Source organism: Dromaius novaehollandiae, chromosome 2 (genome assembly GCF_036370855.1).
Source record: "Dromaius novaehollandiae isolate bDroNov1 chromosome 2, bDroNov1.hap1, whole genome shotgun sequence".
Taxonomy (NCBI): Eukaryota; Metazoa; Chordata; class Aves; order Casuariiformes; family Dromaiidae; genus Dromaius; species Dromaius novaehollandiae.
The window spans coordinates 168,821,719-168,846,399 of NC_088099.1; the positions used below are offsets into that span (position 1 = coordinate 168,821,719).

At 67.3% G+C, this 24,681-nt stretch overlaps 3 protein-coding genes and 1 long non-coding RNA gene across 6 annotated transcripts; 3 read left to right on the forward strand and 1 right to left on the reverse strand.

Moving 5' to 3' along the window:
- The first annotated feature begins 1,817 nt into the window (after positions 1-1,817).
- On the forward strand, positions 1,818-2,911 carry LOC135327385 (forkhead box protein H1-like). Its single transcript, XM_064505511.1, has 3 exons — positions 1,818-2,008; positions 2,228-2,332; positions 2,426-2,911. Exons 1-3 carry the CDS (start codon positions 1,886-1,888, stop codon positions 2,909-2,911), a joined length of 714 nt encoding a protein of 237 aa, XP_064361581.1. The 5' UTR covers positions 1,818-1,885.
- A 1,136-nt stretch (positions 2,912-4,047) lies between these two features.
- On the forward strand, positions 4,048-6,135 carry TMEM276 (transmembrane protein 276). 3 transcript variants are annotated; one of them, XM_064507961.1, is made up of 3 exons: positions 4,048-4,140; positions 5,252-5,375; positions 5,459-6,135. In XM_064507961.1, the coding sequence occupies exons 2-3, from the start codon at positions 5,295-5,297 to the stop codon at positions 5,957-5,959; spliced, it is 582 nt and encodes a 193-aa protein (XP_064364031.1). In that variant the 5' UTR covers positions 4,048-4,140; positions 5,252-5,294; the 3' UTR covers positions 5,960-6,135. The 3 variants fall into 3 exon arrangements, with proteins under 3 accessions (XP_064364031.1, XP_064364033.1, XP_064364032.1); XM_064507963.1 differs by having other exon boundaries at positions 5,495-6,135; XM_064507962.1 differs by lacking the exon at positions 4,048-4,140 and having other exon boundaries at positions 5,086-5,375.
- An 878-nt stretch (positions 6,136-7,013) lies between these two features.
- On the forward strand, positions 7,014-22,504 carry ZFTRAF1 (zinc finger TRAF-type containing 1). The gene is made up of 4 exons (XM_064507960.1): positions 7,014-7,432; positions 17,054-17,292; positions 18,131-18,342; positions 21,583-22,504. The coding sequence occupies exons 1-4, from the start codon at positions 7,109-7,111 to the stop codon at positions 21,972-21,974; spliced, it is 1,167 nt and encodes a 388-aa protein (XP_064364030.1). The 5' UTR covers positions 7,014-7,108; the 3' UTR covers positions 21,975-22,504.
- LOC135327649 (uncharacterized) lies at positions 21,937-23,905 on the reverse strand. Its single transcript, XR_010388073.1, has 2 exons — positions 22,640-23,905; positions 21,937-22,471 (listed from the first exon to the last, which is right to left on the reverse strand). It is a non-coding gene; the product is annotated as an uncharacterized LOC135327649 (long non-coding RNA).
- Positions 23,906-24,681: the final 776 nt, after the last annotated feature.

The following is a 24,681-nucleotide window of genomic DNA, read 5'->3' on the forward strand; positions in this document are numbered from 1 at the left end:
CCTCCATCCCCCCACCCCACATCCCTGCCCCCCAGCCCCGCCTGCCCCGTCCCCACCCCCCCCCGCCGCCCCCCGCCGCCGCCCATCAAGGCCCCTTAGCGCCCCCCCCCCCCCCCCGGCGGCGGCTCGGCGCTGGCGCCCGCGGCCCCTTTGCACAACAAAGGCGGCGGCGGCGACGGGTCCTGCCCGCGGCTGGGGGGGGGGGGCGCCGGGGCGGGGGGCTGGGGGCACTGGCCATGGGGGGGGCGCACTGGCCATGGGGCTCGTGCTGGCCGTGGGGCTGGTCGCCCCCCTTGGACACCCCGGGACCCCCATGGGGGTCTGCCCCCCACCTGCCCCAGGATCACCCTGGGACCCCCCTGTGGCTCTGCCCCCCCACCTGCCCCGGGACCCCCTTGGACACCCCGGGACCCCCATGGGGCTCTGCCCCCCACCTGCCCCGGGACCCCCCGGGACCCCCATGGGGCTCTGCCCCCCACCTGCCCCGGGACCCCCTTGGACCCCCCTGGACCCCCATGGGGCTCTGCCCCCCACCTCCCCGGGACCCCCTGGGAGCCCCCTGGACCCTCATGTGAATCTGCCCCCCACCTGCCCCAGGACCCCCTGGGACCCCCATGGGCATCTGCCCCCCACCTGCCCGGGACCCCCCGGGACCCCCATGGGGGTCTGCCCCCTGCCTGCCCTGGGACCCCCTTGGGCACCCCGGGACCCCCATGGGCATCTGCCCCCCACCTCCCTGGGACCCCCTGGGACCCCCCTGGGGCTCTGCCCCCCCCACCTGCCCCAGGATCACCCTGGGACCCCCATGGGGGTCTGCCCCCCATCTGCCTGGGACCCCTCGGACCCCCATGGGGCTCTGCCCCCCAACTGCCCGGGACCCCCCTGGACCCCCATGGGCATCTGCCCCCGACCTGGCCCAGGACCCCGTGAGACCCTCCTGGGGCTCTGCCCCCGACATGCCCGGGACCCCCCGGGACCCCCATGGGGGTCTGCCCCCCACCTCCCCAGGACCCCCTTGGACACCCTGGGACCCCCATGGGCATCTGCCCCCCACCTCCCCAGGACCCCCTGGGACCCCCATGGGGCTCTGCCCCCCACCTGCCCCGGGACCCCCTTGGACACCCCGGGACCCCCATGGATCTCTGCCCCCACCCACCCAGGACCCCCTGGGACCCCCATGGGGCTCTGCCCCCCCACCTGCCCCAGGATCACCCCGGGACCCCCATGGATCTCTGCCCCCACCCACCCAGGACCCCCCGGGACCCCCATGGGGCTCTGCCCCCCACCTGCCCCAGGATCACCCTGGGACCCCCATGGGCATCTGCCCCCCACCTCCCTGGGACCCCCTGGGACCCCCATGGGGCTCTGCCCCCCACCTGCCCTGAGACACCCTGGGACCCCCATGGGCATCTGCACCCCACCTGCCCCGGGACCCCCTTGGACACCCCAGGACCCCCATGGGCATCTGCCCCCCACGTGCCCGGGACCCCCAGGGACCCCCATGGGGCTCTGCCCCCTGCCTGCCCTGGGACCCACTTGGGCACCCCGGGACCCCCATGGGCATCTGCCCCCCACCTCCCTGGGACCCCCTGGGACCCCCATGGGCATCTGCCCCCCACCTGCCCCAGGACCCCCTGGGACCCCCATGGGGCTCTGCCCCCCAACTGCCCGGGACCCCCCCGGGACCCCCCGGGCACCTGCCCCCCACGTGCCCGCCCCCGGGCCCTGCCCCCTCCCACCCGCGGGGCCGAGCCGTCCCGCCTGCCCCGGGGCGGGGGGGGGGGGGGGGGTTGCTCGGCCCCTCTTAAAGCGCCGCCCGGGCCGGCGCCTCGGTGCCGCAGCCCTGCCGAGCCGGGGGGGGCCGCGCCGCCCGCACCGGGCGCCCATGGCGGAGCCGCGGGGGGGGAGGAAGCGCTACCGGCGGCACCCCAAGCCGCCCTACTCCTACCTGGCCCTCATCGCCCTCGTCATCCGCGCCGCCCCCGGCCGCCGCCTCAAGCTCGCCCAGGTACCGGCCCCCCCGGGACCCCCCCCCGGGACCCCCCCCCGGGATCCGCGGTCCCCGGTCCCAGCGCCGGGCAGCGCCGTGCGCCCCGTCGGGGCATCGCGCACAGCGGGAGGCAGCGCGGCCCCGGGAGGGGGGGGGAGCTCGGGCGGCGCGGGGAGCCCGGGGGGGGTCGGGTGAGACCCCCCCCCCCCGCTGATACCCCCCCCCCCCCCGGCGCAGATCATCCAGGAGATCAGCAGCCTCTTCCCCTTCTTCGCCGAGGGCTACCAGGGCTGGAAGGACTCCATCCGCCACAACCTCTCCTCCAACGCCTGCTTCGCCAAGGTGGGGGCTGCACGGGGGGGGCTGTGGGGGGGGGGATCCACCCGGGGGGGGGGCCCGGGCCCCCCCCCCGGTGCCAGCCGCTGCCGTGCCCAGGTGCTGAAGGACCCGGCCAAGCCCAAGGCCAAGGGCAACTACTGGACGGTGGACGTGAGCCGCATCCCGCCGGAGGCCCTCAAGCTGCAGAACACGGCCGTGGCGCGGCGGCAGGCGGCCGCCTTCGCCCGCGACCTGGCCCCCTTCGTGCTGCGGGGGCAGCGGTACCCGCGCCGGGCCCCCCCGCCGGCGGGGACCCCCCCATCGCCGCCGCCAGCGCCCCACCGCAGCCCCTTCTCCATCGAGCGCCTGCTGCAGCCGCCGACGCCGCCGCCGTCCGGACCCACCGTTCCCCCCCGGACGCCCAGCGCCGCCCCCCCGGCGTGGCAAGGGCCCCCCCCCGGCCTGGCCTTGGCCCTGCTGCCCGCCTGCTTCGCCCTGGCCCCCCCCGCCTGCCGCGCCTGCCTCGGCCCCCCGCCGCCCCCCCCGGAGCCCTGGGCGCTGCGCCCCCCCCGCTGCGCCCCCCCGGGGCTGCTGAGGGGCTGAGCTCCGGCCCCCCCCCCGGGGGGGAGAGCACAATGGGGGGGGGGCTGCCGGGGTGGCCACGTCCCCCTGCCCCCGGGCTGGGACCCACGGCGGGGATGCCGTGTCCCGGGGACAGGGGACGGGGGGGGGATGCTGTGTCCCCCCCCCCCCGGGTTGCGGCGCGGTCCGGAGCTGCCAATAAAGGCATGGCGAGGAGGAGCTGCCATGGGTGCTCAGCGCCCCCCGGGCCCCCCCGGGCCCCCCGCCGTGGGGCCGGCCATGGCCTGACCTGCCCCCCCGACGGCCCCTGCCAGGGCAGCAGTGGGGGGCTCATTGCCGGGGGGGCTGTGGGGCAGGATCGGGGGTCCCATTGCTGGGGATGGGGGTCCAGGGGGGGTTGTGGGGCAGACCAGGCACCATGGCGTGGGGCCAGCCGTGGGGCTGGCCGTGGGGGGGCCGGCTCCCCCCTGCCCATGCACCAGGCGAGCCGCAGCGAGCAGAGGCTCCCGCCCGCGACCCCCGGCAGCGCCGACCCCCGCGGGCAGCGGCGGGTCTGGGGGCCTGGGCACGCGTGTGCGAGGGGCGTGGGGTGCAAGGGGGGCACAGGGGGTGCAAGGGGGTTAGGGGGTGCAAGTGGGCACGGGTGTGCAAGGGGCACGGGTGTGCAAGGGGGTCACAGGAGGTGCAAAGGGGCACGGGGTGCACAAGGGTCACAGGTGTGCAAGGGGGTCACGGGGTGCAAAGGGACACGGGTGTGCAAGGGGGTCACGGGGGGTGCAAAGGGGCACAGGATGCACAAGGGGCATGGGTGTGCAAGGATCACGGGTGTGCAAGGGGGTCACAGGGGGTGCAAGGTGCGCAGGGGTGCAAGGGGCACGGGTGTGCAAGGGGGTCGCACGGTGGCACAGGTGTGCAAGGGGGTCACAGGAAGTGCAAAGGGGCACAGGATGCACAAGGGGCACGGGTGTGCAAGGGGCACGGGTGTGCAAGGGAGTCACGAGTGTGCAAGGGCCACGCGTGTGCAAGGGGCACGGCGGTCCCTCGCTGCCGCCGCAGCGCCGCCCCGCGCCGCCAGGTGGTGCCGCCGCCGCCGCCGCCGCCCGCCCGCCGCACAGGGCGCTCTGGCCCTGCCGGTCTTTATGGTTTTGGCCCTGCCGCCGGCGCCGCTCTAGCCCGCGTCTCTGTCGCTTCCGCCCCGTTGCCGGAAGCGCGGCCTGGGGCCGGGCCCCGTGCGCGGGGGCGGGTGCCGGGTACGGGGGGACCCCGGGGCCGAGCCCGGATACGGGAGGGGGAAAAGCCGCGGCTGGGGACGCCGAGGGGGGTCGGTGCCGCGTACGTTGGGGGGGACACCGGTACCGGGTGCACGGGGGGGGGCTGTGCTGGGTGCACGGGGGGGCCGGTACCGGGTACGGGGGGGTCTGCATTGGGTATAGCGGGGGGTACAGCGGTACCGGGTGCACAGAGAGGGTCTGTACTGGGAATAAGGGGGGGCCGTACTGGGTGCCTGGGGGGGCCGGTACCGGGTGCGGGGGGGGGGGCGATACTGGGCGCTCTGGGGGGGCCGGTACCGATTACACCGGGGGTGTCAGTACCGGGTACTGGGGGGTCGATACTGGGTGCCTGGGGGGAGCCGGTAGCGGGTACTGGGGGTGTCAATACCGGGAATGGGGGGGGGGGAGATACTGGGTGCCTGGGGGGGGCTGGTACTGGGTGCACTGGGGGTGTCAGTACTGGATACGGGGGGGTGGCGATACTGGGTGCCCTGGGGGGCCGGTACCGGGTATGGGGGGTTTGATACTGGGTGCCCGGGGGGGGCCATTACCAGGTGCACTGGGGGTGTCAGTACCAGGAATTGGGGGGGGGGGGGGGATACTGGGTGCCCAGAGGGGGCTGGTACTGGGTATGGGGCGGGGGGTGATACTGGGTGCCCGGGGGGGCCGGTACCGGGTAAAGAGGGTGTCAGTACCAGGTACAGGGGGGTCAATACTGGGTGCCCGGGGGGGGCTGGTAGAGGGTATGGGGCGGTTGATACTGGGTGCCCTGGGGGGGCTGGTACCGGGTGTACCGGGAGTGTCAGTACTGGGTACGGGGTGGGGGGGTCGATACTGGGTGCCTGGGGGGGGCGGGCACCAGGTATGGGGGGTGTCAGTACTGGGTATGGGGGGGAGGCAACACTGGGTGCCCTGGGGGGGCTGATGCTGGGTACGGGGGGGTGATACTGGGTGCCCGGGGGGGTCGGTACTGGGTGCACCAGCGGGAAGGGGGCCGTGCCCGGTGCCGTGGCGGGGGGGGGGGAGCAGCCGCGGTGGGTGCGTGGGGGTCCCGCTGCCCGCGGGAGCCCTCGCCTCTGCGGCCCGGCAGGTCGGCGCGGAGGAGCAGCCGCCCCCGGCGCCGCGGGGGCCACATGGCCGGCGAGTGGGGCCCGGCGCTGGGCAACGCGCTGCTGTGCGCCGTGAGCCTGCGCGCGGCCCTGCGCACCCGCCAGGTGAGCGCGGGGCGGCCGCGGACCCCCCCCGTGCCCCCCCCCCCCGCCCCGGCGCCCCGCCGCTGCCGCTCGCATCCCCGCAGGTGAACTGCGGCTCGGCCGCCGGCTTCCTGCTGCAGGCGCTGGCGGCCGCCGAGGCGCTGGTGGCCCCACGTCCCCCCGCCACCGCCGCCGCCGCTGCCACCGCCACGCCGGGCGCCTGGGCCTGCGCCGTGCTGGCACCGCCGCTGCTGGCTTTCGGCTTCCACTGGCTCAACGGCGACCGCGCCACCGCCAACCTGCTGCTGGCCGCGGCCGTGGCGGCGGCGGCGGCCGGCGGGCGCCTGGCGGAGGAGGCGCGGGTGCTGGCGGCCCGCTCCGCCGCCGCCCTGGCCGCCGGCGGCCTGCTGGTGCTGGCGGCGCTGACGGGCAGCGGCGGCGGGGCGCTGGGCGGGCTGCTGCTGGGCGCCGGGGGGCTGCTGTGGGGGCTGCCCCCCGGCGCCCTGCCCCTCTGCCCGCCTGCCGTCGCCCGGCCCTGGCTGCTGGCGGCGGCCGGCTGGGCCTTGCAGCGGGCCCTCGGGGCGCAGCACCGCGCCTGGCGCTGAGCGGCACCGTGGGCCGCGTTTCGGCCGGCCTCGCTCGTCCCCGCGGCTTCCCGGTCCCCCCCCCCCCCCCCGGTGCGAGTGTGACGCCGCGGTTTGTTACGGGCAATAAACGGCCGCCGGAGCAGCCCGGCGTGGGCGAGGGGCGCCGGGCACCCGGCCGGCCCAGCGGCACCGGTCCCGGTGGCATTGCGTCCTTTGCTCGGCTGCGGCACGGGGGGACGGGGCCGGCTCGCTGCCCCAGTTGCTCCCAGTGCCGCCCAGCAGGGCCCCCAGCCCGGCCCCTCGTGGGGACGGTCCCCGTGCCACCCTCGGCGCGGCACATCGGGGGCCTTTGTCCGTGCGGGCCGGCTGCCAGCTCCTGGCGGCTCGCCGGCTCCGCGGGGCGCGTTCGGCACCGTGACCTGCCCGGAGCAGACGCCCCCGGCGCTGGGACGGCGCTGGGGCCGGGAACTGGGAGCACTGGGAGCCCCGGGGGATGCTGAGGGGGAGGCTGGGGGTGTTTGGGGGGCAGCCGGGGGGCCCTGAGGTGCCGGCGGGGGTGTGCTGGAGAGCTCGGGGGTGCATCGGGGCGGCCCGGGGTGCACTGGGGAGCCCAAGGGTCCAAGCTGGGGGTGCACTGGGGTGCGAGGGGGTCCCGGGGAGCAGGTGGGGGCACATGGGGTGCAGGGGAGGCATCGGGGAGCGCACGGGCGCTTTCAGGTACGGGCCGGGGGCACCAGGGAGCAGGCTGGGCTGCACTGGGAAGGCCCTGGGTCCAAACTGGGGGTGCACTGGGGAGCAGATGGGGGTGCACTGGGGAGCGGGCCGGGGTGCACTGGGGAGCGGGCTCAGCCTCGCAGGCCCCGCCCCCGCGCAGGCCCCGCCCCCTCACGTGACTCCCCGCCCATTGGCCTCACCCCCGCGCCGGCCCCGCCCCCTGCCGCGGCGGGAGGGGCAGCGGGGATGGGGGGAGCGTCTAGTTATCACTTCGAACCCCGGAGGAGGCGGGCGCAACGGCGCTCGGCCTCCTATTGGCCGGCGCGGGCCCGGCCCCGCCCCCGGCGCGCCGCGATTGGCCGCGGCGCTGACGGCACGGAGGGCGGGGGGTCGGGCCGGCCAAGATGGCGGCGGCGGCGGCCGTGGCGGGGTGAGGCGGCGGCGGCGGCGGCGATGTCCGGGGCGGAGGAGCGCGAGGCCGGCGGCGGCGGGGGCCCGGCCGCCTCCTCCTCGGCGGCGCCCGCCTCCTCGGCGTCCCCCGGCGGGCTGGGCGAGGCGGGCGGCGCCGAGGAGCCGGGCGCGCTGCTCGGCGGGGCCCGGCAGCACGGCGAGGCGGGCGGCGACCCCGACGCGCCGCCCAAGAAGCGGCTGCGGGCGGCCGGGGCCGGGCCGGGCGGGCCCGAGGGCGCCGCGGGCAGCGTGAAGCTGGAGGAGCGGCTCTACTCCGTGCTGTGCTGCACCGTGTGCCTCGACCTGCCCAAGGCCTCGGTCTACCAGGTACCGGCCGGGGCCCCCCCGCACCGACACCCCCCCTCCCCCGCCTCACCGGCCGCCGGGGCCTTCCCCCCCCCCTCCCCCGGGGCCTCCCCCCGCCTCACCGGCCGCCCACACCACCCCCGGGGCCTCTCACCGTCCACCGACAAACACCCCCCCCCCCGGGGCCTCCCCCTGTCACCGGCCAACGACACCCCCCCCCCCCCCGGGGCCTGCCACCGATCTCTGGTCTCTGACACCCCCCAGAATCTCCCCCCCCCCCCCATGTCGCCGATGTCCCCTTCACCGGTCACGGATACTCCCTGCTTCAGTCACAATGTCCCCCCCCCCCCCAGGGCCTTCCTCCCCCCCCCCCCCCACTGGTCACTGATACTCTTCCTCTCCCTGGGGGCCTTCCACCCTCGGCAGTCACGTCCCCCCCCCCCCCCCCCACCTTGGCACCCATCAGCGACACCCTTTCACCCTGAGCCCCCCCCCTTTCTGGGCCTCTGCCCTGGTCACTGTCACCCCCCCTCACTAGACCCCCCCCCCCACCAAAGCCTTGTGGGTCACTGCTCCCTGCCCCAATTGCCATAACATCCCCCCCCCTCCCCCCAGGGCTCCCCCCTCTGAGCGGCACCCAGTGCTGGGCTCCTACCCCCCCCCTCGCCTGTCTGGCACTGGGCTCAGATGGACTGAGCCCCCCCCCCATGGGGGCTCCCCTGTGGGCACCCACCCCACCAGGGCTTTTGGGTGCCCCCCCATCTCAGGGCTTTCCCCTGCAGGCCCCCACCCCACCAGGGGTTTTGGGTGCCCCCCTCCCCAAGCCCCCCATCTAGGGGCTCTGCCCTGCGGGCACCCACCTCACCAGGGGTTTAAGGTGCCCCCCCTGCCCCCCCATCTCAGGGCTCTCCCTGGTGGGCGCCCACCCTGCCAGGGGGTTCAGGTGCCAGCCCCCCCCCCCCCCCAAGCCTCCTGTCTCAGGGCTGTCCCCTGTGGGCACCCACCCCACTAGGGGTTTTGGGGGCCCCCCTACCCCCTATCTCGGGGCTCTCCCCAGTGGGCACCCACCCCTCTGGGGGATTTGGGTGCCCCCCCGGCCCCCCATCTCAGGGCTGTCCCCTGTGGGCACCCATCCCACCAGGGGTTTTAGGTGCCCCCCCATCTCAGGGCTCTGCCTCACGGGCACCCACCCCGCCGGGTGAGGGCTCTAGGATCCCCCCCCCCAGCCCTCACCCCCCTCCTCAGGGCTCCAGCGCATCCCCTCCCCGGCACTGCGTGCCCTGGGGTGCTCACACCCCCCCCACACCCCCACGAGGGCTCCAGCCCCCTTCCCTGGTCCGGCTGTGGGACCCCCCCTAAACTGGCCCCACTGAGGCCCCCACCCCAGGAGCCTCGGCACCCATTGCGCTGTCTCCCTGGGCACCCCCTGCCAGCCCCCCCCCCCCCCCCCAAGCTGCTTGCCCCATCCTGGGTGACTCTCTGCCCCCTCCAGATCCTGTCCTGGGGATCCCCCCCCCCCCCCCCCCCCCAGGGAGACCCCCCTGCAGCTCATGTCATGGCTGCCAGAGGGCCCCCCTGGCTGGGGAGCTCTGCCTCTCCTCCTCCTCTTCCTCCTCCTCTTCCTCCTTGCAGCCCTGGCCAGCCGCTTACTGGGCCCAGGGCCGTCTCCACACTGGGCCCCACCAGCGAGCCCCCCCCCCCGGGGCTGGGGGGCACACGCCCCTCTGCCCCCCAGGGCCCCGGCCCTCAAGGCCCCCGTGAACGGGACGGGACAGGAGGGAGCCTTGGGGAGAGGCCTGTCCCCCTCCGCGCGAGGCGGCTCTGGGGGGGGGCGGGGGGCACGCTGCTGGGCCCCACGGCGCTCCCCGTCGCCGGCCCCACACGTCCCCCCTCCCAGGAGCCCCCGGAGCGCCTCGCCGCCCCTCGCGCGGGCGGCTCGGCCGGGAGGAGCGAAGCGGCAGCACCGCTCGCCCCGGCCAAACCTGTTTCCCTCCCCGCCGAGCGCGTCCCCCCCCCCCCCAAGCAGGCCTGCGCGGCGGCGGATGGCGGCGACTTTGGGCTCGCTGCCAGCCGCAGCTTCCCACGCCGAGACGCGGCCGAGGGTTTGAGCGGAGCGGCTGGAGGTGCCGGGAGCTCCCGGGCTGTTATATAAGCGCGTTGTGCGCCGGCACGTTTGCGTCTGTTGACAGCATTCGAACCCGCTCTTAATTTCGGTACCGCCGCTCCGGGAGCGCTCGGCAGCCGGAGCCGGGCCGGTCGGATCCGCGGCTGCACGGAGGAGAAGGAGCAGAGAGGCACCGCCGCTCTCCGACTCGGCCTGGCTTCATTTCCGCGGCTGCGAACGCGGAGGGGGACGTGAACTGGCAGCGGGAGAACGAGCTCGAAAGCCTCGATGGCAGGAGTGTGTGACTTGAATTAGCCAAGAGCCGAGACGCAAAGGTCATTGCCGTGGTGATGTTACACTTTGCTGATCAGATACTAATAATATCGCCGCAGCCGCTGGGGCGCCGGCAGCGTAAGATGGCAGAGCTGCGCTGTGCCGGGGCTGCCTTCCCGCCGAGCGCGGTCGTTCATATTAAGTTTTGCAGGCTCCGGGGAGCCGCGGGATCCTGTAAGATGGCTGCTCGCTCCGGAGGAGAAGCAGCGCCCTTGCGAGCGGGAGGGAGTTCGTCGATGAAGTTAAAATAGGCGGCGAGGAGGGGACGGTGTTTGCTGGGAAAAACTTGCGGTGAGAGCGGATCCGCTCCGTGGGGCGGTGGGACCTCACGGCGATTCCCCTCCCTAAAATAACCTATAATTCAGGCCTTTTTGGGCAGAGAGCAGAAGGGGGAAGGCTGCTCCTGCCCCCTAAGCTGGGGGATGCCGGCGGGGTGGGACAGCAGCCCTCTCCCTGGCAACGCGCCGACGGTCGCGAGATGGCTGCTGGTTTAAGTAAGCCGGGGATTGTGACTTCGGGGCAAGGCTGGTTTAAACCAGTCCGTAACTCTGCCGTGGCAGTGGAATTCCCTTGGCAGGGTCGATTAAGAGCATTAAAATGTTACCGGAGACAAAATAGCTGCGCCTGGCGAGAGATCCCTATCGATGCCGGCCCGCAAAGCGCGATGCCTTTGCTCGCAGGCCTCCTTTCTGGAGGCCCGTGCCGGTAACCTGTTGAAGCCAGCGGCATCCGAATAACCTCAGAAGATGCAGGGCTTTTATCCGTGATAGCGGACAGGGATCTGCTCCAGGAGCGTCTCGACTTCTTGCTTCCTAGATTAGGATTTGGTCCGAGCGGGAGAATCCTCACGGCACAAGGCTCCTCCAGGCCTCAGGCGGCGGGACGCGTCCCCCAGCTCCGCTGCCCTCGCTGCCGCGTTCCGGCTCCTCGCCTGCGAGCTGGCAAGGGCGTAACAAACGCTCGGCGTAAAGGCAGCCGCTTCTGCGGGCTTTGGGGGCCGGCGGGAGCCGTACGCGCACGGGAATCCGCGGGCTCTTTCTGCGGCAGATGTCCCGCCTCGCGTCTCCGGGGGCTGTTCCCAGCTTCCAGCCCGCTGCAGCTCCTCCAAGGAGCCGTTTCCGCACGCCTCGTCGCGGGCTCCTCTCCCCTCCACGAAGACGAGGGCGCGCGGGAGCGAGGAAGGGCGCTCGGAGCAGGGGAAGTCGTGCGCCCTGAACCCGCTCGGGGCAGCCGCTCGTCCCCCGCGTTAACCGCTCGCGGTCTGGGGCTGGCGAGGGCCTCGGAGAGGATGCGTGAGGAGCCCCAGTAATTAAAACCTTAATTAGCCTGTTGTTGTCTAAACCCTGCTGTGCCCTGCTGGAGGATGACGTGTTGGCCTGGCCCGTTTTTGGGGGAGAAAGGTGACTAATCCGCCCTTGGGCCGTAGGTCCGGGAGTTCCCGCGGGGCCGCGGTACAACGTGACGCTGTGCTGCAGCCGAGGCATCCCCGAAACCTGGTGCTGCGTCGCGGTTACGTCTCTCGTCAGCCGGCAGATGGGTTTCTCGAGGCCTAAAATGAACGACTCCGGCAGAGCGCTGAAAGGCGGCCAAGGCGCTCTCGAGCAGCTGTAATTACACACTTGTGCCTCTGAGGAAATGTAACTTCAGCGGCCGCGGGAGCGCTGAGCTGGCGCTCGCCTCGCGTTTTGGCTCTGACTCGTCGCCGCGCCGGTATTTTTAGCGTGGCAGCAGTAAGGCCCGCGAGCCGGGTCCCCGCGCGCTGCTTTTCCTACCGAGGTGCCGGCGAGCCGGAGGCCGTCTGCGTCCTCCTGGAAGCTTTAGAGGCTTCTTAACGCTCGTAGTCTGGGTTTGGACTGTTGTAAGCGGGGTCCAAATTATTGCAGATCGCTCAAGAATATTCCCAGGCAAAGCCTTAGCGCTGTCTGACAACGTAACGCAGCACGGCAGCGTGTTCCTCTGCGGAAATGACTGTCTAGGGCGATTTAAACCTCCTGTATTGTAGATTAATTTACATCCGACCTGGTGCCCCGGCTGCCTCTGGTGTAGAGGGGTGAGCTCACGAGCCTCGTGAGTCTGCAGGAGGAAATGCTTGTGCCAGTAGTAAGTTTGCTGTAATACGTTAATGGCTTTGATTGCTTCCAGACTTCAGCGCTCGGTTTGTAACCGGCGTTTGGCCGCGCGTTGCTGTAATTGCCGAGGCAGCCCGTCTCCGTGGGCCGCTCCAGAGGCTTTTCGGGAGAGCGGGAGAGATGTCCGCGGTGCCCGGAGCGGGCGCTGCTCGCTTCCCGCTCCGCTTGCTTTCCTCGGCAAGCTTAGCCGGAGCTCGTGGCCGCGAGGCTCGCGAGCTTCCCTTCGCCCTTCCCAAATTCGCCTTGAGCCTGCTGAGGCCTGGTACAGCAGGCGTGTGGCACCTAAGCTTAATACAGAGGCATTAAGGTGAGGACGGCTTAAGGATTCCTCGTTTCCAAGGAGGAGTGGCGGTGAGGACGTTTTCCAGAGGATGGTTTGGAGGAAGAACAGCTCGTGTGTTTCTCGCACGGCAGCGATTTCTCCTGGAACGGGCCGTCGCTCCTTCGCGTGGGTTTTGGGGCAGGTCTTGCCTTCTGCGTTCTCTCTGCTGCGCTCCTGCCCGGCAGGAAGAAAATCCGCAACCTTTTGGAGCTGGAACAATTAATTTCCCTTGTAAGCAGATAAGTCGCTAATCTCCACGGCAGGGTCAGGCCTTTCCCATCTCCGCTGCTGCCGTGGCGAAGATTAAGCTTTCCTGCGGGTGCTCGAGGGGAGGCTTTTACTGAGGTCCTGCCTGTTGGGCTGCTGTTCTTCTCGCAGGGGCTCGTGGGCTCTTTGGGGAGCAGGGCCCGGCTAGCTTGGGTCGTTCGCGCTCCCCGCAACGTGGGACGCTCCGTCCCGGCCTCTTTGCAAACCTCCGAGCAGCTCCGCGGAGGCTGCTGCCGTGATCCTTGATGCGCTGGACTAGCTAAAGCCCCGATCTCCCGAGCTCAGGTGTAGCCCGCGGCGGTGCCAGACTACGCCTTGGGACAAAAGCGTCGAACCCGGAGAGCGGCCTTCGCGGGAAACCTTCCCCTCGTGCAAGCTGATGAGCGCTCCGGGGGCGGCGCGGTCCTACGACGCCCGGCGAGAAGGAAGAGCTGCTCCCAGCAAGCGACTCCCAGCTGCAAATGAGCCTCTGGAAGTCGGCGGTGCTCTGTACGCGCTGGGGCTGCTCTTCGGGAGTCCCCGAGGTCTGCTTCCCGGGGCTGTGTGCTTCTTCACCGGCTTCTCGCTCTCTGGGGACACTGGTAATAGCATAGCGTTCCTTGAAATAGCCCGTGCTGGGAGCAGGGCTGATCTCCTGGCAGCTTCCAGCCCGGATGTCGTAGGCTTGCTGACAGTCTCCTGCAGCACTGGTGAGTTTAGTGGCTTTTTTAACTGTGTAACTAAACTGCGCTTCCATGCTGGATTCGGTACCTGGCTGACGCTGCAGCTCGCTCTGAGCGGACGAACGCTCTGCCAGAGCTGTCACGGGTGTTACGCTTGCCCAGGCCACCCGTTAGCCTCCTCCGGTGAGAGACCGAGCTCCTGGAGTCTGTCGCTGTGAGGAAAAGCTTTCCATCCCTCTTCCAGAGTTTTTCTCAGTCCTTTCCAGTTGCTCAGAGTCCTCCTCGGACCCGACTGCACCGGTTGTAGCACGTGTCCCCGTGCTGCCGGCAGACGGGCGGGAGCCTCGCTGCCCGCGGTTCCTGGATCCAAAGGTGGTGGTGGCCCTCGTGTCCCAGCAGCGCGCTGGGAGCTTGCGGTTGACTTCTACCAGGATCCGTGTGCTTTTTCCCAGGCTCGTTCCTTACCGAGAGAGCCGTCCGTGCCGTAAGACTGTGACGGCGTTTTATTCCTTGGTGTACAACCTCACGCTCAGCCGCACGCCGATGTATTTGCGCGTTCCCTCTCTGCCAGCTTGGGTTGCCGTTTGCTTTCTCTCGCTCTCGCCGCTGCTCTTCTCTCCCTTCTCCAGTATCTCTGTTCTGCCGGTTTTATCTCGCTACGGCAGCAGCCTGGCAGGAGTCACTGCAGGGCACCTGCTCGGTCACCTCCCGCTTGCAGCCGTTCTGAGATTTCTGTAGCCGGTTTTCGTGCCGTTATTGGTCGTTATTGGCTTTTGTTGTAGCTGGTGCTTCCAGGTGTTGTGCCAGGGTCAAATCCCTTTCCAGGAGACTGCATCAGTCACTTCTGCACGTTCTTATGATGGATTTGGGAAGGCTGAAGAAAGGCAGGACGTGTGGTCAATATTGTGTGTGTTTGGGGATGACAGGGACTTAGAAATCCGGGAATAGAGTTTGCGGAGTCCCAGGCTCTCGATATAACGTGCTAAACGCCAGCGGAGCCTGTCTGATCCCTGACCTCTACCGCAGCTCCGATCTCGTGAGCTTGGATGCGGGGCCAGGCAGGCGGAGTGTGAGATGTCGGTGGGCTAGGGCTGATGGAGGGAAAGGTCTGCAGGTTCCCTCAGTTCCGGACTCTGGCTGCATCGGAGCCGTTAATCCAAAGATTTGGGATGTGCTACTAACGCATGGTGCTGGGAGGAGAGCAGGAGCGCTTGGGAGGTGCTGGGCGATGCTGGCGCCTGGGGGAGCGGAAAGGAGGAACGTCCCGTTTCGGAACGAGGGTTTGTGCCTGAAGATCTGCGACAGGAGACGTGTGCTGAGAGCCCGTCAGCTGGAAACGGCCAGCTCTGGCCAGCAGCAGAACCGAACCAGCTCCGGGCTCGGCAGCGGGAAAGAGCTGTGTGTGGACCGCGTGGGCAGTTTTCCGGTGGAGGAGACGGCACGTGGGACCCTGCTTGCCCGGAAAAGCTTGCGAGGAGCCTGCAAACAGCTCGACAAGCTCCGGGTCCCTGGGGGTAAGAGAGCGGATCTAACGCTGCAAGGTCCTTTCCAAAGTCAACCTGAGATGTCTCCTGCTGCTTGTGTTGCGACCAGCAGCAGCCAGGACAGAGAGCAGGAGCTTTGGGTGCTCCTTCGCATTACCCGGATGCACCGGACCGTCACGGTAGCAGTTGTCCTTGGCTTGGCTGGTGTCCAGCGTCCTCTGCGTGCCACGTGTGCTGTTCCACCTTCTCCATATAGGTCCAGGCTGCTGCCTCTTACCTCCCGGGTCCCTGTCCAGGGGAATCCCCCAAGCACCTCTAGAAAGACTAGTCTCTGCCCTGCAAGCGGAGACTAAAGTCTGGTGCTTGCAGTCGCCCCGCTCGTGTGTCCTGTCACTGTGCCGCTTTGAGCGCATCCACGCTCGAGTCCTTCGTTTCCCACCGCTGTGCCGAGGGCTCGGAGCTGAGCGCTGGCGACGTGGATGGTGTCCGCAGCTTGCTCCGCTCTGTGCGCACAGCCGTGGTGCTCGCCGGCGGCCTCGGCCGTGCTCCTCGCTCCGTGCGCCCAGGAGCCCTCAGGTGAGGGCCTCTGCGCTTGTGGGCTGTGTCAGGGCTGCCCCAGATGTTGGCTCAGAGCTGCAGGCGCTCCTGGAAAAGCATCTGCCCCCAAACTGCAGAAATCTTGGAGGAATGGTGCGGCTTGCGTGCACCGGGGCGGGCGCTGGCTGCCGCGTGGGCGCTGGGCTGCTGAGCCTGAGCCAGGCTGCAGCGCGGGACATGTTGTCCCCTGCAAGGTGGCCAATATCTTCTAGAAGCTGCTCCGCATCTGGCTTGGTCTCGCTCCGTGCAGCAGAAGCCGTGGTGGCGTGGCGTGGCTCCCTGATAGCACACACAGCAGCCCCCGCGTGACGGATACGTCTGCTTGGGCCCCGATCTGGGTTTCCGTGATAAACCCTGTGGAAACTGCGTGGAGAAGATGCTCTGATGGCTCCTCTGCCACGCTGGAGGTAGAGGGGCTGCGCGGGAGTGACCCTGACTTCGGACAGCTTTGTTCCTCTCCCCCGCGGCGTTTGGCACTGCTCTCTGCAGTCGGAGGGGCACGTTGAGCCGATCCTTGGGCTAAAACTCATCTCGATGTGCAAAGAAACGGGAGGTAGTACGTGCCCTTTCTCAGCAGCTCTTCTAGGCTGGTTGCAGGCTTGCGTAGACGTGATGTGCAGGTGGACGGCTGCTTCACCTTTCGAGACTTGCGTGGCACCTGGGAGGATGGGGTGCCACAGCATGAGCTCCTATCTCTCATCAAGCGGGAGGAAAAACAAAAAATGCTCGGGTAACTTTTGAGTTTTAGGGCTTTCTGGTCTGCTGAGGAACAGCCATGCAGGCTGTGATGCCACCGGCCGCGTGGCAGCCGGCCCCGCTCCTGCCGGGAAAGCTGGCTGCGGAGCAGCGAAGCCCGGCGTGCTTATCTCAGCGTGCGAGCGCCAGACGGGGCTAAATACAGCCGTGCTATTTTTGCCGGCTCTTCCCGCTCCGCGTAGCAGCTTTCCACGGCTGTGCCGGCCCGTGGGCAGCGCCGGCATCCCTGCCGCTTTGCTCGGGAGCAGCCCGGGAAACCAAGCTCCTTCCCCGGGAGGCTCGAAAGCAGCCTGCCAAACGCCGCGGCCTCTCTGCTCGCGTTTCCGTCCTCTGCCGCCCACGGCTTCGCGCGAGCCTCCCGGGCACGCGCCTGGCTCCGACTGCTCTCCCGCTGCTGAGCATAGCTGGCTCTGGAGCCGCTCCCGGAGTTTCCCTGGGAAAGGCGGGGAGAAGGCGTGCAGCCGTGCAGGCTCCTCTTCCCGAGGAAGCTCGGCTAGAAAGGGGTTGGTTTTCCTGCTGTTTGCAATGAGATGAGCAGAAAACTCCGAATTGGGATTTTGCGATAAAGCAGCGGAGAGGGCAGAAATGCCGCCTGCGTTTCTAGGTCACCCGTAATTACAGCGTTGGCGCGGTGGAGCACCCGGGTCACGAGTTAGCATCGCCGCGGAAGGGAGACGGGACGCGTCCGGGCTGATGCAAGCGCGGGCAGGGCTTGGCCAAGACCCGAGTCCCTGCCGGCCTCCGTGCGGGTGGCGAAGGCCGGCTCCGCGGGGATCCTGCGCCTCGCTGGGCCCGGCTCCTGCTCCGCAAACTTTTGTTGCCCGCTGTGTTTTTAAAAGTGAGCAAAAACGCTGTATTTGTGAAAATGAGCGTCCGCTGAATTGGAGCGCAGAGCGCGGAGCCTCCGCGAGGGAGGAGCAGGGCGAGCCTCTGCCGTGCGTGTCCCTGCGAGACGTTTGAAGCTCCGTTTCCCTTTCCTCTCCCGCAGTGTACGAACGGCCACCTGATGTGCGCCGGCTGCTTTATCCACCTCCTGGCAGACGCTCGGCTGAAGGAGGAGCAGGCCACTTGCCCAAACTGCCGCTGCGAGATCAGCAAGAGCCTGTGCTGCCGCAACCTTGCCGTGGAGAAAGCCGTGAGCGAGCTGCCGTCGGAGTGCGGCTTCTGCATGCAGCAGTTCCCGCGGTCCCTTCTGGAGAGGCACCAGAAAGAGGAGTGCCAGGACAGGTAAAGAGCACCGCTTCCCTCCGGCGGGGCGCCGGGAGTGACCCAAATATTCCCCGCGCGAGGGGACGCGGGTGGCTGCGGTGGGCGAGGAAGGGGAGGCAGCAGGGCCGCGCTGAACGCTCCTCCCTCATATGAGGCTGCTGCTCTCCTGCTCCTCGCAAGCGCCTCGCGCTCCGGAGCGCCGGGGAGGGCAAAGAGCGGAGATGGAAAACCGGGCGGGAAGGGGAATCCTGCTGCTCTGTGGGAAGAGTGGGGCCCTGTGTGTTAGGGATTGAAGACGGAGTCCGCGTGCTCTCGTGCTCGGTCGGTGGCCGCTGGTGGCCTGCGGAAATCCATCGCATCATGCCGTAGTGTAGGAAATACCCGATGACTTTCCAGGCGTCGTTTCCAGTACTTTGAAACGGATCTCCTCAACGTTTTTGTTGCATTTCGGTTGCTTTTTTTTTTTCTTTAACCTTCCCATCCACAAATGCTGCGGTGACTTACCCAGTACAGATCGCTTCCTGCGCTGGTTTACCTCTGGGGCTGCTGCGTCCCTGCAGCGAAGGGCCCCTTCTGCGAGGGGTCCCCTGAGAGGGGGTAACGGGAGGGATCGCGGGTGCCGTGGCCCTCCTGGAGGGAACGCCCGGCCGCGCGTGGGTTGGGATCGCGACCTGCGGCGGGCTCCGGCAGCGTGGTTTTAGCCCCCGTCGCGAGCGGACACGGACGAGCTGGGTGCTCGCAGCGGCCAGGCACGAGCCTCCGGGCGCCCTGCAGTCCGCGGGGTCCTCGCCGTCCTCCCTGGCGGGGCCTGCGGTGGGTGACGGGGTGTTGCTGACGCTTGTTTTCTGCCTGACAGGGTGACCCAGTGCAAGTACAAGCGGATCGGGTGCCCGTGGCAGGGTCCGTACCACGAGCTGACGGTGCACGAGGCCGAGTGCACTCACCCGACAAAGACTGGCAACGAGTTGATGGAGATCTTGGATGAGATGGACCAAACCCGTAAAAAAGAAATGCAGCTGTATAACAGCATCTTCAGCCTGCTCAGCTTTGAGAAGATTGGCTACACAGGTAATGACTTGGCCGGGGCTTTGGACAGAAATGGCTCCCTCAGACTATTTCTGGCGTGTTCCTTTTGGCACCGATGCTGTTTACACGCTGATGAAACCTGTTTTTCTTGTGTGATGTGCAGCGTAGGAGCGAAGAGCGGGGCTTTGCCGAGCACACGGTAACAGCAGCGCCTCTGTTCCCCGGTGCTGCTGGGCCGCCTCTCCCCTCCTCCCTGACGGTCGGGTTTAGCTCCCGTCTCCGCCGACGGGCGCGGGGTTGCGTGCGATGGTCAGTGTCGGCTCGAGCGCGACGTACGGTTGTCCCGGCGCCCGGTGGGGTTCGGGCGCAGGCGGTGCCGGCCCTCGGGCCGCTGGGGGCCTGGCTCTGTCCCCAAGGTCCCGCGCTCGGGCTCCGGGCAGGAGCTGGCCTCAGTCCCCCGGAGGCGCTTCTTGAAGGCCCGTCCTCTGAGCAGCACTGGTGGCGAGCGGCGGAGAGCCCCTTCCCAGCCGCAGGTAAGGCGCTGTGGGTGCGTCCCGCCGCACTGACGGACAAGAAATAACGAGCGTTTAAAAGCAGTGTTGCCTGTGACGTGTCTCTGTGTGGCCGCAAACGAGGAGGAAATCGGGCAGCAGCACCTTGCTGACAGAGCCCTCGCCTGCTGTCCGATACGGCCCTCCACGTGGAGCCCTTAATAACTTGACGTGCATCAGCTGAAGTGACGCGCTCTCCCCGCAGACCGGCCCCGCGCGCTGGGCTCCTCACCCCCCCGGTGCCTGCCGTAGAGCCGAGCCCTCGGGGAGCGCTTTGCCAGGCTTAGTTTAGTTTCCCCCCTGCTAGGGCTTCTCCTCGCTTTTTCGTTGGTCGAGCTCCTCTTCGGAGAAGCACTCGCGGTTCTTTGACGTCTCTCCCTCCTAGTCGAGTCCCTCCTGCCCTTGCTTTCCCGAGGGGTTTCCAAACCCCTCTCCCACCCTGTGGAAAGCTGTCGAGGTCTATCCGATGTTGCTCTAGGGCTGTGTATGTAAGTGGGAATTGCTCATAATCCGTGTGAAAAGCCACACTTAAGTTGCTAAAGCAGGTAAGCTTGCTACTTTCTTGGAATATCAATGTGAAACCTGGCCTGGAATTGCTGTTTAAGATGTGTTTCTGCTTTAAACACCCGGAGGCAGATTACCTGGGAGGAAAACTGCTGTGAGGGTCCGGAGGGGGAAGGAGCTTCCCCTCGCCCGAAGCGTTTTCCAGCTCTGCCACGCAAACCGCGTGTGCTGGGAGATGCTCCCAGCCCCCCGAGCAGCAGGGGCAGCCGTGCGCGGCCGGGGGGAGCCGCGGGCGGACGTGCCGGTCCTGACCGCGCTCCCGGAGCGGCTGGCCGGTCGCCCCGGAGGCAGAAGGGTGACTCGGGTTGTACTTTTGGCTCAGTCTGGCATCGGTGGCGTGGATTACTTTGTCTCAGAGCGGAGGTCGAGTCTCTCACGGACGCTGCCCAGGCGGGTTTTTGTCAAACGGGTCGCGCTGGGGACTCGGGTCACGGCCGCTGAGCGATCCCGTTAGCCGGTTCCCTTGCTCCGGAGGCTGATTTTTCCCAGCTTAGTCTGTGGCCGCGCCTGGGTGCGGAGGAGAGGAGCGGGGTACCGCAGCCCGAGGCGTGCCGCGAGCCGGAGCAGCCCGGGCCGTGCCCGGCCGAGGCGCTGGGGCTCCGCTCCGCTGCGGGCCGCGTTGGCGGCGATCCCCATCGAGGCACGCGGCGTGGGACTCCCGGTCCCTGCTGTAGGACGCTGTAGTAGCAGGGTAGCACCGAAGCGTTGCGATACCAATGTTGTGTAGCTTGAATAACCGATCGCCTCCTCTGTCCAGGTTTTGCCAGCTGGGCTCTGCTAACTCTCTTCTGGAAGCGCTGAAGAACGTGTAAATCTGTGTGAAATGCACCTAAAGGTTCATTGTACTTGTAGTTGCCCTCTGAGATGCCACAGTTTGTACAGCAGAGACTTAAAGCAGTGAACAGTGTGTTTGTTCAAAGGTACTAGATTTGGAAAAACTGTTGCAGCCTGGACCCTCCCGGAAAGGGGTTTAATGGACTGACAGTGGACTGTGCCTTGAAAGGTTTGGCTTATTCTTAAATTTGACAGTGCATTTGCAAAACTGAACTTGGAAACACCTCTCTCCAATGTATTGTTATTCGTCTTTATGTATCTAAACGCAGGATCCTCTGTACCTTATTGCTACCTCAAGGCCTGTATTTCACATGCCCTGTTCTCTGATTTTTGCACTGTGGTGATGCGTAATTGTGCCTTGCTACCTTGTTTACGGATTTGTATGCATAATCCCAATAAAACTGTGCATTGTTATCTGAACCGTATCCTGTCTGTGTGTTCTCCCGCTCCCACGCTCTCCGGACCGCCCGCGGGCACGGCCGGCCCTGCGCCTCGGCGCTGCCCGCGACACCGCCGGCCCTGCGCCCCGTAGGACCTCTCCTCCTCGCCGCATAGCGTCCGCGAGACGACGAAGCAGTTCCGCGGCCCGTGGCGGGGAACCGCCTGTCTTGGTTTTCTTGATAGCGTGTTTTATAACTCAATCCGCGTGGATCGTTTGCATCTGTCAGACCTGCCGAGACAGCCGACTAAGGAGGTTTAATTGTACGCGGCGCTAGCAGCCGAGCACCGTGAGCCGATCTTCCTTTGTCATTTTACTTTCAGCATCAAATCTGAAAGTACTTAGGGGAAGTTATTTTACACCAACAAGGAGTTTTGGTGACTCGTATCCCCCGAAAGCTGCGGGGAGCGGAGCTTAGCAGGAGCGAGCAAAGGGCTTGGCCGCGGAGAGCCTGCGAGGGATGAGGCCGGTTGCGTAGCGGGACTAGGGAGCCCGCGACGGGTGGGCGAGGGGCTGCTCCATCCTTCCTGGGCTGCTGGTCCCGGCCAGGAGGGCAGTTTGTGCGTGTACATGCTCTTGTTTTCTGCTGATGTGATTAACCATGTTTGTATTTTTTTCCCCCCCATCCCTTTTTTTCCCCCTTCCTCCTTTCCCTCCCGCTCTTGAAACGCTTCACCTGTAAAATATTGTTGTTTGAATGCTAAAGTGCCCCAGGTCCTCCCCGAGAAGCCTGGTTTCTCCCGCCACTAACCGGCTTTGCGTGGCCGCCCCCGCCCCTCCTTGCACCCTGCCAAGGACGCGCCGCGGCAGCCGCAGGTAACCGGCGCCTGGCCGTGCCGCTGCGCCCGCCCGCGCTGACTGCCTGCCTCTCCCCCCCCTCTTCTCGTCTTGCAGAGGTCCAGTTCCGCCCCTACCGCACGGACGACTTCATCACCCGCCTCTACTACGAGACGCCGCGGCTCACCGTGCTCAACCAGACCTGGGTCCTGAAGGCGCGCGTCAACGACTCGGAGCGCAACCCCAACCTGTCCTGCAAGCGCACCCTCTCCTTCCAGCTCATCCTCAAAAGCAAGATCAACTCGCCCATGGAGTGCTCCTTCCTGCTGCTCGAGGGGCCTTACGACGACGTCAAGATCAACCCCGTCATCTACCACTTTGTCTTTACCAATGAGAACAATGAGACGGATTACATGCCGCTCCCCATCATAGACTCTGTGGAATGTAACAAACTGCTGGCGGCCAAGAACATCAACTTGCGGCTTTTTATATTTCAGATACAGAAATAGGCAAGGCTGAGTTGCGCTGGGAGATACCGAGAAAGCACCACTGAACCATAGTTACCTCGTACGGCTGCCTGTGCCAGTTGTGATTTCACAGTAATTTGATCATTTTAAAAGGAAACAAACAAACAAAAGTCTGCATGTGTATGCAACAAGCGTAAGCAGTCACAGCCTTCCTTTTCTTCCCCCTTTCCCCATCTTCCCCCGGGCAGACGCGGCTCCGTCCCGCGGGAGGGAGGGCAGGGAGCCGCCGGCTCGGCCCTCCCGGGGCGTCGCACGAGCGGAGAGGCACCGGCGTCGCCCGCGGCGGCTGGGAGGCCGCGGGGGCCGGGGCTGCCGGCCTCCTCTCGCCCTCCGCGCCGGGGCACGCGAGCGCGAGTTCGTCTGCCGGGGGTCAGGGTCCTGGTTTCGGGGAGGGGAGCGTAGAGACAGCTCCGCTGGGCTGCAGGGCTTGGGAGTGCTGGGTCATTGCTTTCTGTACAGTGGGTCCTCTGTCTGTTTTACTATTAGAATAAAACAAATGGGGAATTTTCAAATTATTTTGTTTTTTACCTTCAGAAGTCGCTACCGGGGCTGGCTGGGGCTCTGCGGAGCGCCTGCTACCGGGGCTCCGGGAGACGGGAGGATGTTCTGGAGAGCCAAATCCCCATTTATGTATCATTTGTACAAACCAGTTTCTCAGGCCACGTCCCCCTCTCTCCCCGCTCCGTCCCCCGCGGCCACAGCTCATGCGCGGAGGAGACGGTGAGGGTGGCACGAAGCGAGCGGCGGTGGCGCGGGGTCGTCTGCGCCAGGCAGGCTTCCCTGGCGATTCCCGGGCAGGGTCACGTCTGCTTCCCGGTGGTGCCGGGGTGTTGCTGGAGCAGCGCCTTCGGGAGCGGATCGGAATGGGTCCTCTGTCACCCCAAACGCCCCGTGTCGCGTGGCCGTGTCGCCTCACGTGGCTGAGAAACTCGAGTTTCTTGTGAAACAGGAAAAAGTTGCAGGCTCGTCTAGTAATTACGCAATTTTGCAGTGTGAGAATATTTCTTGAATATATGCTACATGTTCTGGAGAGGGAGGGCACAGTTTCACTTAATGCTATTTTTGAGGCATTTTAAATGTCGGGTGTTGCTGGTGGTGGAAGAAAACTGTATCGCACTCACGAGTAACGCTCTGTATTCAAGGCCAGCCAGCCGGCAAACATAAAAGTCAGGTAAAAATACATGGTATTTTTAGGGAATTACCAGATTGGGTGTGATGTGCATCAAGAAAACCTGCTGCGGATGCCGCCGACGGCGAAACTGCTGGGTTTTCATCGCGGTCGCACCGCCGTCCCAGGCTGCCTCCCCTCTTCTCCAAGGGAGGATGAGGCCTTTCCGGAGCCAGGCCGGTGGGCGGGGGGCTGCCGTTAGTGTCGTAGCTTCTCCGAGTCTTAGCGCTGTCCCTGCGTCATGGAGGTGCTGCGGCTGTCGAGGCAGCGTTTGGTCCGGCCGCTCGGTCGGGGCAGTTTTCTGTTCCTGTCTCTGTCCGCTGCCCAGCCTGGGTCACGCTGCCGCGGAGGGGCAGGCCGGAGGGGACCCCGTCCCCGAGCGCGTCCCCAGCGAGCGGCTGCCTCCGTCCGGAGGCCGTGGGGTCTCCGACTCGAGCGGGAGCCGTTAGGCCGGTCGCGGGGCGCAGGTAGGTCTGCTCCTCTCACCACCATCGTGAGCCTCCGGGACGAGTTTCTGTGCCGCTGCCGAAGGCGCCTGGGCTGTTTCGTGCGGTGCCGCGCGTGGAAGAGCCGCCGAGAGCGAGAAATCCCGCTTCCAACACCGGGAGCCACCCGTTTGCTCTCGTGACAGCAGAGGCCCCCCCGGGAGCGCGAAGGGGTCCCGAACGCAGGGGCCGGAGAAGAGCCACCCCCGGTGCCGCACGGCCAAGGAAGCGCCCGACCCGGCGCCCGAGGAGCTCCCGGCCCGTGGAGAGGCCCCTTCCCCGTGGAGACCGTCCGGCGCTGCGCCGTCCCCGAGGACGGGCGACATGTAGCTTTTATCTCCCGTGACTCCCTGGTTTTCCCGGTTTTTGGCCCTCGGTTGCTGCCTCAGGGTGGTGCCGGGAGCGCGGCGGGCAGGGGCCGCGTTGGGCGTTTCTGTCGATTCTAAACTTCCCCCAAGCCGAGCACGGGAGGAGGGAGGGGGTCCAGCGCTGCTGGGCCCTTTCCCCGGCTGCTCCTGTGCTCTGCGTTTCTGATGTTCCAGTAGTTAAAAAAGAGGGGAAAAAGACAAATCTGGGTGAGCTGCTGTGTGGGCTGGGGTCTCCTTGGTGGGGCCTGCGCCCCCCCCCTCATTAAAAACTGACGAGCTGCTGTTGCTAATTGCTTTTCCGTGGTCTGTGGTCATCCTCAGGCGGGACTGGGGGGCACTGGGGACACTGGGGGTGCTGGGCTGGGGGTATAATATATATGTTATATGTATATAAATGGGTTGGGGGGTGCTGGGGCTTACTGGGGGTACTGGGAGCACTGGGGCCCCTGAGCTAGGGCCTATGGGGTGGCACTGGACTGGAGCGCATTGGACTGGGCATACTGGGAGCCCTGGGCTGGGTGGGGATAGGGCAGTGATGGGTGTCACTGGGAGGCTATGGGGAAGCGCTGGGTGTGCTGGGGTGGGTGGCATGGGCCGGGGGGCACAGGATTGGGGGGGTACTGGGGTATACTGGGCATGACTGGGAGCTGGGGGGGGATGGGGGAGTA

Excerpts from the sequence above, each read along its gene's own strand:
- TMEM276 (XM_064507961.1), top strand. The coding sequence starts at position 5,295 with ATGGCCGGCGAGTGGGGCCCGGCGCTGGGCAACGCGCTGCTGTGCGCC. Across the intron at positions 5,376-5,458 it reads CGGCCCTGCGCACCCGCCAG|GTGAACTGCGGCTCGGCCGC; the intron begins GTGAGCGCGGGG and ends GCATCCCCGCAG.
- LOC135327385 (XM_064505511.1), top strand. The coding sequence starts at position 1,886 with ATGGCGGAGCCGCGGGGGGGGAGGAAGCGCTACCGGCGGCACCCCAAG. Across the intron at positions 2,009-2,227 it reads GCCGCCTCAAGCTCGCCCAG|ATCATCCAGGAGATCAGCAG; the intron begins GTACCGGCCCCC and ends CCCCCGGCGCAG. Across the intron at positions 2,333-2,425 it reads CCAACGCCTGCTTCGCCAAG|GTGCTGAAGGACCCGGCCAA; the intron begins GTGGGGGCTGCA and ends TGCCGTGCCCAG.
- ZFTRAF1 (XM_064507960.1), top strand. The coding sequence starts at position 7,109 with ATGTCCGGGGCGGAGGAGCGCGAGGCCGGCGGCGGCGGGGGCCCGGCC. Across the intron at positions 7,433-17,053 it reads CCAAGGCCTCGGTCTACCAG|TGTACGAACGGCCACCTGAT; the intron begins GTACCGGCCGGG and ends CCTCTCCCGCAG. Across the intron at positions 17,293-18,130 it reads AAAGAGGAGTGCCAGGACAG|GGTGACCCAGTGCAAGTACA; the intron begins GTAAAGAGCACC and ends TCTGCCTGACAG.